The sequence below is a fragment of the Cydia strobilella genome, chromosome 9 (assembly GCF_947568885.1).
Source record: "Cydia strobilella chromosome 9, ilCydStro3.1, whole genome shotgun sequence".
NCBI lineage: Eukaryota > Metazoa > Arthropoda > Insecta > Lepidoptera > Tortricidae > Cydia > Cydia strobilella.
Genome location: NC_086049.1, coordinates 4,565,390 through 4,578,905, shown reverse-complemented (window position 1 = coordinate 4,578,905; position 13,516 = coordinate 4,565,390). Strand labels below are relative to the sequence as shown.

At 37.9% G+C, this 13,516-nt stretch overlaps 2 protein-coding genes across 2 annotated transcripts; one reads left to right on the top strand and one right to left on the bottom strand.

The window, feature by feature from the left end:
- Nucleotides 1-783: 783 nt before the first annotated feature.
- On the top strand, nt 784-1,801 carry LOC134743871 (uncharacterized). The gene has a single exon (XM_063677497.1). It carries the CDS (start codon nt 1,181-1,183, stop codon nt 1,709-1,711), a length of 531 nt encoding a protein of 176 aa, XP_063533567.1. The 5' UTR covers nt 784-1,180; the 3' UTR covers nt 1,712-1,801.
- A 1,099-nt stretch (nt 1,802-2,900) lies between these two features.
- LOC134743981 (macrophage mannose receptor 1-like) lies at nt 2,901-13,516 on the bottom strand. The gene is made up of 6 exons (XM_063677613.1): nt 13,415-13,516; nt 5,810-5,908; nt 4,767-4,907; nt 4,256-4,444; nt 3,642-3,908; nt 2,901-3,124 (listed from the first exon to the last, which is right to left on the bottom strand). The coding sequence occupies exons 1-6, from the start codon at nt 13,464-13,466 to the stop codon at nt 2,901-2,903; spliced, it is 972 nt and encodes a 323-aa protein (XP_063533683.1). The 5' UTR covers nt 13,467-13,516.

Sequence of the window (13,516 nt, the reverse complement as noted above, 5' to 3'; positions counted from 1 at the left end):
CACATTGTTGACAATAACTTGGAGCTCATTTAATGTACCTACCTTGGGAAAGACCTCAAAATGTTTCGTGAATTAGCCTAGAAACCTCACCTTTACGAAAACAGAGATAAGCAAATTATAAAGACAGATAGTCATTTGAAACATAACACTAACCCTAGAACGCGCAAGTAGCCCTAAGCAGGAGTGGCTCACTCCGCGAATTCGTCGCGTCGCTATAAGTACACGCGGCCCACCCCAATTTTGGGGTCTAGCCATAGTAATTGCCGCGCACCGCTAAGGAACGGACGCGTGCTCGCGCTTGCGCCACCTAGCGGTCATTTCGTCGTAATAAATGCGTTTTGTTAGAGAGTGAAACTTTAGTACTATATATTTATTCTATGCCCTAAGTGGAGCCATAAAATCAGAATAGGCATCGTGTAACGTCAAAATTTTGTAATGAATTCACATCCTATCTAAATTAGTTTTTCGTATGTGTAATAAGGATCCAACAATAATGACGTGAGCAAGCTGGCTCTGCAGGGCATTTGCGATGACAGTGTGGCAATTTCATCAGTAATGTCAAAATGTAATGACAGTCCCTCACGTTGTGGTGCAAATTAAACAGGGTATTTGACTACTAGTCAAATCAGTTTCTTTTTTCGAACTATCAAAACGATTTTGTTAGTAGTAGATAACACATGACTGTTTAACTTGTCTTCGTTTCTCAGGTCGTACATACCAGCCTATCATGAGTCCACTTCCTGCACAGAGGTTGCACGCTGATCATCCTTTCACACACACAGCCACAGATTATGCTGGGCCTATCCTGATATTGAATAGAAAAGGTCGCGGCGCTCAACTAATAAAGGCATACATAGTTGTGTTTGTCTGTCTGGCTGTGAGAGCAGTACACCTCGAGCTCGTCACCGATCTGACGTCTCAAGGTTTCATTGCCGCTTTAAATCGATTTATTGCCCGCAGAGGTAAGCCGGCAACTTTACTTTCAGATAACGGTACCCAGTACGTAGGATCATGTAATGAACTAGCTAAATTTCTAAAGGAAAACAGTAATGACATAACTGCTTACTCTGCTGAAAACGAAATAAAGTTCAAATTCGCCCCAGCTTACAGTCCAAATTTCAACGGTTTGTCAGAAGGATCGGTCAAGTCTGTAAAATATCACTTGAAACGCGTTCTATCTATGACTAATTTAGACTACGAACACATGAATTCGGCCTTGGTTCATATAGAGGGGACGCTTAACTCTAGGCCTCTCACTCCTCTTTCTTCTGATCCTTCAGAACTAGCTCCCTTATGTCCAGCACATTTCTTAATTGGACGAACGATCACATTGCCACCTGCACCCCAGGTGGAAGAAACTCGACCACTTACGACGCTCTCCAAATACATGAGAGTACAACAGCTTAAGGCTCATTTTTGGAAAAGATACTCAAAAGAATACATTTCAGAGCTCCAGTCCCGCAGCAAGTGGCGCACTCAAGGTGCGCATCCACAACTGGGCGAGATGGTCATCATCAAGGATGACCGCCTACCACCGAACCGATGGCTGCTCGGACGAGTCACGGCCGTCCACCCGGGCAGCGACGGCGTCAACCGCGTCGCCGACATCCTCACCACTACTGGGACCCTGCGCCGGGCATACAACCGGCTCTGCCCACTTCCATCAACGTTGGATCAGGCAGCTCCTGACCCAAGGGGGCCAGCCTGTTGACGCGCCATCTATGTGTGCGTGCGCACACAGACACCACCCGATCTACGCGGTGCCGCAAGCGCCGGCCCGCCGCATTCTCCGATCCGTAACAGCGCCGACGGCACGCGTCGCTTTGTCGTGCGCCCATACATTCAAGCAATGTCATTTAATCGCTACGATAATTAAAAACGTTAAAAAATCCATCAAGTGTTGTCTCATCATCTCCACAAGAACCTGCGCCAACAAGTATGGAATTTATATGAAACACTAGCATGTGACGTCACAATCAAATTACTTACTCTATAGTTTTATACGGGTTTTAAAATAGAAATTGTGTCTAAAAATAACTGCAGCTGCTACGTTTCTCTATTAATCTTCCGGTGCTTTATTTCATGCGTGTAAAATAATTTATTTTAAATACAGTCAAATACCCTATTATTATGGCGAGAACCGGGAATTCAGATCATCATTTTGGGAATTGGGAATTCCCGATTCCGGCACTGATTACGTATAGAAATCCAGTACCGGTAGCACACCCTATCTTAGACGGACTAACCAGTCCCTATTATTGACTAATCTGCACAGAAACAATAAACAAGGCATTGTTTATTCAGCAACTAAAGAGTGTTCCCAAAGGTTTGAATATTATATACGATTGTAAAAGGTTTTTACTGTAAATTGTAAATTTAACAGATTGGTATCGGAGTTTTCGAAGTATTAAGCTACTAAGGGCCACATGCACCATTCCCTAACCAGGGGTTAACCGGTTAAACCTGGAGTTACCATGGGTACCTGTATTTGACACTGGGTTAACGGTTTAACCGGTTAACCCCGGGTTAGTACAAGTTATCCCTTCTCCATGAAATATACCTCGCTTGCAGCTTTGCACCTGGTACACTATTTTCGTTACTTACTCGGTCCATAAGTTCTGTCGTAAAGGTTTTGGCAAATAAAATGTAATACAAAGGTTTTAATAAAATAATGTAGCCATGATTTGAAATCTTGTTTAAATAAATAAATAAATAAAATAAAATAAATAAAAATCATTTATTTCAGGTCTTAAAAACCCATATTTTACCACATTACAAAAATATAAAACAAAAATGAAAAATATAAAGTAACATTGATAAAAATTAAAATTATACAACATTAACCCTATTATTATTAACCCTACAAAAAAGTACAACAAAAAGTTACAAAGCTATGTGAATTAATAAGAGTCAGTAACCATGTTCTCGTACTCGGACGTTTCCTGGACGTACTCTGGCTGCATCTCGCAGATGAAGGAGCGGGTCCATTGGTCCGGATCGCCGTCGTAGCAGTTAACGTCGTCAAAGCGTCCGTTGATGAACATGGCGCCGCAGAACTGGCTCGTCACGTTGTTGGGCTCGCCGTAATTCCATTCTAAGTAACCAGCATCTTCGAGGGTTTGACCTGATATATCAAAAGTATTTTTGTCAATCAAACTTTAATGGTTGACTCATGCTAGAACTGTTCGGGGTCGGAGCCAAGGCTTCGTTTACGTATTTTATGACGGGTGATGACCACGTGATGCTCTATTGGAAATTGACGTGTCAGAGTCCTCGGCCCGGACCCGGAGCGTTCTAGCGCGAGTCATCCTTTTTTGTCACGTACACTTTCTCTGTAGGGATTAATGATTCAAAATATAAATAATGAGAATTTAGTAGTTTAGGAGGTATTTTTCATTAGATATCATCGAATTATGTGTGGCACTGATACGCTACCATCTCTTAGAGCTGTTAAACTTCACTGTTTAAAGATTCATTGAAATCTTGATTATCATAAGACTTGAAATAACCCTAACACAAGAATTTGGTAAATAAATAAATGAGTGAAAAGAAATCAGATAGTGAAAATACTCTGCTGAACCCCAAATCCCCTACTTCTAAAAAGTGTTTTTAAAATGTTCTTTAACTGAAAAGAAACTCACCGTGAATGGTCATCCACAAGCCTCCTTCCCTGCCCCAGTCAACAAAGCCGATGTGAGCTACTTCATTGACCCAATCGGGCACTTGACCTTCCCTGCGACCGAACTGGTTGGCTCTGAACAGTTTCTTCAGGACTTCAGCTTCTTCGTCACTATTGATGATGGCCAGGTAGGCACCCTCACCGTCGCAGGAAGCGAAGGCGTCCTTCCACCATTGGTCTTCCCTGTGGAACTTGTAGCAGCTGCCGATTTTGGCGTTGTAAATGTAACCTGTAATAGATAACGTAAATTAGTAACAGGTTGGACAGCATGCTGAAGATTTAGCAGGAATTTTGGTTAATACGAATTTGGGATTTTAAATTGCTTAGTGAGATTTTTTTATGGACTAATGTCAGCAAAGTGGTTGTGTCATGGATTTCAAATGCGTAACCCACTCTAGAGACTAGTATCAAGGGTTTTTGGAATATTGGGATTGTGTATTACTTCATCAGAGAACAAACTCTTGGAAATTCGGTCTAAAAGTGAATTTTGAATTTAGTTTCCTGAAACCCTCGAAAGGTAAGCGTTTTATTTTTTGTGTCGAATACTATTACGAAGTTTTTAACAATCTTAATTACCGTTGTCCTCAGGACCACACTTAAGGATCTTAGGGATAACGTCCTTCTTGAAGCAAATGAAGGGCAGTTCGTCGGTGCAGGCGCTGTCGACGAGCATTCCATCTTGATGCATGCTGACGCATGTCTCATCGTTCTTGGACTCTGGTTTGCCGGGCGCCCATGGTACGGGTATCTTTTTCAAAGGAGTACCTGCAAGAAAAACTTATTAGAGGATAACTCTTAATTAATTGGTACTGAACTCAGGGACGCAGCCGTAGTGTCTTAACCGATTAGAGTCAATGTCCGATGTCTATGCTTCTAAAGCTCGGCTCGGTATGAGTCTCGCACGGATTTTAAAAAGTTTCACGCCAAAAACAATAAGTATTAAGAATGTAAACAACCGCAAGACTGCAAAGTCAAGTAAGAAGTTCCACGAACGTGTAGAAATGGACTGAGAGCAACAATTGGTATTTATGGCTGCGCTGCAATGGACTGATTACTCTGCTAAAGATTAAAAAGTCCCGTTTATTACCTCCCAGAGAATAGAAGAGCCCTTTAGAGAATGTGTCGTGGATGCCAGTGAAGACGTAGGACGGCGATTTGGGGTGAGCCAGCATAGCGCCGCTCATGGCCTCCAGGAGGGCCTCACTTTCTGGCGAAGCCAGCACACCACCTGAAAGAGATAGTGATGTGTTATTTACTAACCATAACAGCATTTCCTGCCAAAAAAGAAGGTCTACTAACTTGACAAATTAATGGTAGCCATTTTGAAGGATTTAGTAATTCCTCCAAAGCCATCGATCGTGACTTATACGATGAATGAAAGAGAGTAACAAAATATTTTCTAACATGAAGACACAAACTCCTTTTTCTAAATAAGAATAAATTGGAATCAACAAAGGCGATCTAAATCACAGACGTAAACAACTACCTATCTAGTATCTACTCAGAAGAAAGTTGTTTAAACCTGCATTGTATCAACCATATAGGTATAGGTACCATTTTCAATGTCGTAATAAATTATCTATTGGACCTGGACCTTCATAATTAAGATAAACTTAGTTATTTAAGTATCCAAACTTAGTGCAAAATACTGATTTCGTCTCGTATCAAGAGGTCAAAGAGGTGACTGCAGCTACATAAAATATGCTACTGTATAACATATACTTACGAGAAATAAGAATAATTTAAGTACCTATGATTTTATTCGTGGGTGACTATATTACGCAGTAGTACAGTGGACTTTAACTAGCCCTTGGTCGATGTAGCTTTAATAATATATCCTTAACACAATCAGAACACAGCAATTATATCCAAAAAAACCCTTCCTTAAAGCAGCCCAGCCCTTAACTTGGCCGTAGTGTTCATTTTCTTGATACTATCAAACATTTTCAAAAGAAATAATTCATAGGTTAACATGAAAGCAGATCAAAAGTGTGGTTTTCCAGGTTGTGGCGTACCATGGACATTCAACTTGCTCTTTGCCTGACTATAGTGTTTGTATTTTTAACTACAGTCAGGTAAAGTCAGGTAAAATTTCTTATTTATATATATAGGTAATGTATCACACATTACCTTCCTCGAAGCAGGTCAGGCGTGCAGTTCTCCATGTTGTGGGTGTACCGTGGACCTTCAACCAGCCTTTAACTTGGCCGTAGTGTTCATAGCCATCATCTGCGCACAAAAATGTTTTTACAAATTACTGTACTGTTTTAATAAAGACTTAAAATCCGAAATAGATTGTTTTCGAAATTCGTTAGCTAGTCTAAAAAATATTGTTAGACGTAAGTTGTTTGTTAGTAGCAGTTCTTAATTCTTATATTCTGATATAGATTTTCATTAGTTAAAATTGTGTTTATCTCAGTTAACATAATGTATAATTTATGAACCTCCAGGTATTTTTTGTTGTATTTTTCTTTTGTTGCGGTACATCTTTTGTATCGCATTTTTGATATGTTTATATGACTGTTTAGTTTCTGAATAAAGGAAAAAAAACCGGACCAATCTTACATAGATTAACCTGGCCCCAGACTAAGCAAAGTTTGTACTATGAGTAAAATAAATAAAAATAAAAATAAAAAATAAAAAAGCCTTTATTATTCCAATTCAGTTGATACATAACATGCTATATTTTATTATCGATAGTTTACCTTTAAAATATTTATGTGGTGTTCTAGCAAATAATATTGAATATAATTTATTATTTTAATTCACATTCGTGCAATTACATATTATAATTTTTCATTATTTATAAATTGTTCATTGAAATATTTAGATAAGAATAATTATTAATTACTTAGTGTTTTTTTTTTTTTTAATTTGAACACATTCTTTAGGTGTGGACCCCTCGGCGGGTAAAGGCCTCCTCCAGGCATTTCCAATTGTCTCTGTTAGACGCTATTTCCGTCCAATTTTCCCCGGCTATCTCTACGATCTCGTCTTTCCATCTTCCTTTTGGTCTTCCAGATCTGCGGTCTCCGTCTGGCCCTTTCCATGTAGTCACTCTCTTTGTCCACCTGTCATCTTGGTACCTAGCCACGTGACCGGCCCACTTCCATTTAAGGCCTTGGGCGTAGGATAGAGCGTCGAGTACTTTTGCTTGCTGTCTAATTTTGCTGTGTCTAATCTTATCCTTTAATTTTATTTTTAACATGCTTCTTTCTATTGCTCTCTGAGTAGTTAATATTTTATTTCTGGCTTTTGCATCAAATATCCATGTTTGGCAGCTGTACGTAAGGCATGGTAGTAGGCACGTATCCATGATTTTTTTCTTTACAGATGGGTGTACGTTGGACTTCATTACCTCTTTAAAGCTCCAGTATTTCTTCCATGTCAGAGCGATTCGTCTATCAACTTCTATTTGGTTTCTGTCCTTGTGGAATGACACTTGCTTGCCGAGGTATATGTAGTCGTCGACGTAGTTGATTGAGGCGCCAGCTACGTGAATTGGGTCTTGGGTGTGGTTTGTCATAACTTTCGTTTTGTTTACGTTGAGCTCCAATCCGATGTTGCTACTGACAGCTTGAAGTTCCGTCATCATACTTTCTAGCTGTACGGCGTTTTCCGCGAACAAGTACTATGAGTACTACTACATTATTTATAAGAAAATGGCTTATTTAACTAAAAGGAAGTATTTTTGTACATTAACCGAGTGATTTTTTTTTGTCAAAAACCTTCCCTTTTGGCAGTTATTTAATAATGTAGCCTCGACCAAGAAGAATCGGCTTAGCCGTTTCAAAGCTAGTCATAAATAATTAGAATAACAAACATACATATACCGCCATAAACCATACACCATACCAAAACAAACTAATGCCAAAACGTTATTAATAGCAGCAAAATAAAATCAATAACAAGTTCAATCCAAAAAAAACAAGTTTCTGCGCAAGCTTATCACGAATTGCAATAACATTTCTTGGAATTTTCGGTCTGTGATAAAAATGATGTAAAAATAAATTAACATCCTCATCCTCAAGTTAGAGGTCAATCAATGCAAACAAGGTGTTTGTTAATGCAGTTTTTGAACCATGTATTTAGAGAGCTGTCATTGGATTTTTTAAATCCTGGAGCAGTGGTCTCCTTGATTTGACAACCTTGAACCTTGACAGGATTTGAACTCGGAGTGTACCACGCACCAACAAGCAAAATATCATCATTCGCTTGCCCTTATCCCATTCATTTGGGGTCGCCGCAGCATGTCTTCCATACCTCTCTCTCGCCCGTCATCTCATCATTCACTCGCATTCGTTTCATATCATCAGATCTCTCACACAGTGATGGACTTTCCTTTTATCGGTTTCCCTCTCCCGATACCTCCCTTCACATTCATTCATAATACCTTTGACCGGTCGGGCCTGGGTTCGAATCCCGGTTGGGGCATTTATTTGTGTGATGAACACAAATATTTATTCCTGAGTCATGGGTGTTTCCTTTAGGAAAATATGTGCATTTTTTTAATTTTTTAATTTTTTTTTTCGCGACTTCGTGGTTGGTCTTAATAGTAAAAGTTACTCAATATAATCCCAAAACCTCCATGGCAAAAGAAATGCACTTATTTGTATAGATAAAGATGTACTTAATGCGGGGTACGCCAGGGTGGACTCACTTCTCCGGACCTCTTTAACCTTTACGTCAATGAGTTGATGGGGAGGCTGAGGAGCACTGGAGTCGGTTGTCACGTGGGTGACGTCTGTATTAACAGTCTCAGCTACGCTGACGACATGGTGCTGCTCAGCCCCTCCATTAAGGGTCTGAGAAAGCTGGTTTCAGTCTGTGAAAATTATGTAAATTCTCACGGTCTGATTTACAATGTAGCCAAGACAGAACTGATGATTTTTAAGGCAGGAAGAGGTCCGGATAACATACCGGAAGTGAAACTGAATGGAGAGAAGCTGCGTATTGTGCAGCGGTTCAAATATCTTGGCCATATACTGACGGATGACATGAGAGACGACTGTGACATGGAACGAGAGAGAAGAGCTCTGGCTGTCCGTGGCAACATGATAGCCCGTAGGTTTGCCGGGTGTAGCAGGGGGGTCAAATGTACATTAATATAAATAATATATATAAACGGCCTTCCAAATTTAGTTAATATACACAACATCTTATTTGCAGATGACATTTCGTTACTGTTTGAAATTGATAAAGGCGAAAGTCATAACGATACAATCGAAAAATGTCTTCACGAAGTCAATAACTGGCTAGAAGTTCAAAATCTCGAAATCAATCTCAACAAAACTAAATTAATTCAATTCCATCACGGACTTAACAAACCATTAGAAATTAATATAATAATAAATAACACCAAAATTGAGGAAGTGGACACTTTTAACATGTTAGGAATATCCCTAGACAGTAACATAAACTGGAAAAAACACATAGAAATAACTAAAACCAAAATCTCAAGCTTCCTATATGCACTGTACAACCTTCGTAGGACAACAGACTTAAAAACTGCTCTATCGGCCTATCATGCATTAGCACACTCGCGGTTAAGTTACGGAATCATGCTGTGGGGCAACAGCACAGATTCCGAGGATTTATTTGTCATGCAAAAAAAATGCGTCCGAATAATGGTTGGCATTCAATGCCCTGAAAGCAGCAGACCCTATTTTGAGGAACACGGGATACTGCCATTGCAGTGCCAGTATATCCTATCATTAGCCATATATGCGTGGAAATATAAATATTTATTTAAGGAACCAAATAGTGTCCGGAGAAAATATCAGCTTGTTATCCCCCCTTCCAAAACAAAAATGCTATCCAATAGCCCACAATATACAGCAATCCGGGTATACAATAAACTGCCAAACAAAATCAAGTCGCACAATAATTATAAATTATTTTATAAGGCAATCAAGGAATTTTTGTTACACAAATGCTATTATTCTTTAAATGATTTCTTAAATGATAATTTGGAATAAATTGAATTTCATAATAATAATGTAAAAATTTGTAATTGTAAAAATATTAATATTGGGATAATTTTATGATAAATTATAATTTAATATAATTTAAGCTGGTGAATAATGTATAGCTGTTAAAATATAATTTAGACTAAGTATTATTTAAGTAACTATGTTGCTATGCCCTAACGGGTGCATGTTGTAACCTAAGATATAAATAAGACCTAATGTAAACACATGTATGCAATAAATGATATGACTATGACTATGACTATTATTTAATGCATATTGTCTCTCTTTCTACACTTGTCAACTGTGGGTTAGGTACAGCAGGAAAACGTACAGCGCCATCCGTGTGCAGTATAATAATATATTCCGGACACTGATGGGGCTTTCGCGTTCCTGCAGTGCCTCCACCATGTTCGCGGAAGCCAGAATCCCTGACTTCTTCGCAGTGGTACGCGCGCGTATTGCTTCTTTTTGGGAGGGGATGCGCCGCTCGCAAAACACCATCCTTATGTCGGTGTATCGCAACATTAGTTGTCATATGTTTAGGCACTGGCTTTCCGTGCACCAATTAAGTGTTTTGTTTTTAGTTAAGTATTCCTTTTGGCATTGTAACTTTTAAATTGTATGTTGATATGGGTGTACAACTGTACGTGTTGCCTGAAATAAAACTTTATTTATTTTTATTTTATTTTTATATACATCTATGTCTAAGAAAATGGACCAGCCAAAATGTATGAAACAGCAAAATTTTTTTTGCGATTTCGGGGTTTGTCCCATAAAAGTTGCTCAGTATAATCCCAAAACCCCCCTGGCAACGGGAATGCACTTATTTTTTAGCCACCGTGTATAAGTTATGTATATCGTCGCCTAGAGCACCCATATTACAAGATTTGCTTAGTTTGGGGCTAGGTTCATCTGTGAAGATGTCCCCTAATATATATTTATTTATTTATTTCAAGCCCATGGAACTATAAGATACAATTAAAGTCATAAGCTCGAATTTTAAGCATCATTACTTCTTCAAAAATGAAGTACCTAAGTAGGTTCTCAATTTGTCGGTTTTTTTTTTTGTATTATAAGGCCCAAAGGCCCCCGGTCCTACCCGTAGGACTAAATACTTCAATATAATTTAGACCTTGTCAAATTGGAACAGAGTTCTATTTCTTTTGTGTCGTCAAATTTTAAAGCGAAAGAAATTCAACATTTTTAGGGTTCCGTAGCCAAATGGCAAAAAACGGAACCCTTATGGATTCATCATGCCTGTCTGTCTGTCTGTGTCTGTCCGTCCGTATGTCACAGCCACTTCTTTCCGACACTATAAGAACTATACTGTTGAAACTTGGTAAGTAGATGTATTCTGTGAACCGCATTAAGATTTTAACACAAAAATAGAAAAAAAAAACAATAAATTTTAGGGGTTCCCCATACCCTACTGAAACTCAAAAAAAATTTTTTCTTCATCAAACCTATAATTGTGGGGTATCTTTGGATAGGTCTTCAAAAATGATATTGAGGTTTCTAATATCATTTTTTTCTAAACTGAATAGTTTGCGCGAGAGACACTTGCAAAGTGATAAAATGTGTCCCCCCCCCCTGTAACTTCTAAAATAAGAGAATGATAAAACTAAAAAAATATATGATGTACATTACCATGCAAACTTCCACCGAAAATTGGTTTGAACGAGATCTAGTAAGTAGTTTTTTTTTAATACGTGATAAATCGTAAACCGCAATTTACCTTTCACTCACATTTCACATACAAAATACATTGTTTAAATTGTGTAATGTACGGAACCCTCGGTGCGCGAGTCCGACTCACACTAGGCCGGTTTTTTTTTAATTTATTTAAAATTAAAATTAAATTAATTAATTATTTATTTCATATTTAACTGGCTTTTTTTGTTTGGTTGGCCTAATTGTTTGTTTGGTATTATTTATTTGCAGACTGATTTGAGTTTAGGTTTGTGTTTAGCGTTTGACAGGGTAGGTAGAGGATACAGGTTAATAAATACATAATTGGTTTCTAGAGAAGTCCAGGGAATACTGCATACTGGATGATTTTGTTATTCCAGCCAATCTCATGATCAATCTGGATGAGATTGGCTCAGGACCGGGATAAGTGGCGTACTCGAAGAGAGGCCTATGCTCAGCAGTGGGCGATAGAAGGCTGATATGATGGATGATGATGATGATTTTGTTATTGACTATACTCAAAGATAGATAAAACTCCGTAATAGATGGATACAGTCTAAGTAAAAAACGTGCATCGAAAATCACGAAAATTTGATTCTCGATTAGATGTCGCTACTACCTTTGGCCTACTCTCGTATAGAGGGCGTTGACGGTTTCGTTCGTTATTTAACAATTTAAACGCATATCAGTGAAAGAACATGGGTCAAAATAATAAAAATAATTAATGAAATTAAAAAAAACATTTATCCATATTTAAATACATTTTATCGCATTTTTATAAATCTTCATTTTTAGTTTTAAAGTGTGTCGATAGATGGCAGTGAATTTACGGTGGTTACAAATTTTACTATGACAGTACCGCTCTATAATATTATATCCTCTTTGCTATACTCGTACAATGCGAGGCGAATATGTAGATCTTACTCTTACTGAACAACTTTCAACGAACCTCGACTGAATTACGAAAATATAAAATTAAGAGTCACACCAACCCGCCGCAGAAAAGCCGTTCCCATTCAAACGAAACGCTTTTATTTTAAAACGACACGATGAAATGAAATAACATGTCGTTTATGTATTCATTAATCTTAAGTTTAAAAATAAATTCGTTTTTAGATATTTGTGAGCGTGCAAATTCATTTTTGATACAAGCTTTTATCGCTGGTTACTTTTCTTTCAACACGCAAGAAATACCCGTCGAGACAATTCATAACAGGGAAAGTGGGTCTAATTTAACTTGCAAGATTTGACCCCAAAACAAACATATTACAAACAAACAAACATTGCAAGGGAAAAGGTTACAAAATAGCTACGATCCGAAATAGTTATTTTCACCACACCAGCTGGCAAAAGCTCTCTTGATTGTTCAAAAACTAATGAGAAAGTTGCGTTTTATCCACATGTGTGGCAAAGTAAACAAATGCAAATTTTGAGTTGTTTCCTTATGTTGGCTGGTAGAATTTACTTCTAAATGATGAATTTTAATGATAAATATTTAAAACCGTTCATTTGTATTTGATTTGGTTTGATTTTGTTTGATATTTTACAGTAAGTATTTTCCTAGCGTTGTTGTGGTGTAGTGAAAAATTTTGTGTTTCACTCGGTGGCAAAATTTGTTTAACTCTCGTGCGCTGAAACTCTCGCAACGCTCAAGATTCCATTTTTGATCCACTCGCTAAGCTCGTGGTTGAATTTTGGAATCTTTCGCTTGCTCGGGTATCAATATTACCACGAGGGTTAAACAAATTTTGCCACCGAGTGAAACACAAAAATTTTCACCACACCAACACAAGGAAAATACTAACTGTAAAATATCAAACAAAATCAAAGCAAATCAATTCAAAATTAATGTTATTAAATATTCAAAATCATCATTTAATTATACTACCCAACATAAGAAAACAACTCAAAATTGATTACTTTGCCCCACATGAGGATAAAATGCAACTTTCTTATCAGTTTTTGAACAATCAAGAGAGCCTTTACCAGCTGCCGTGGTGAAAAGTACTGTAACATTGATTAAAGAAAACGAAACGAGATTAAAAAGAGAAAAAAATCTAGTCAAAAAACTTACCAGCGGCCACAGCGCAAATAACAACAGCAAAAATCAAATGCGTAAAATACATTTTTACGCTTTCATCAAACTTTACACTCAAATGGTTCCAAAGGAACTGAC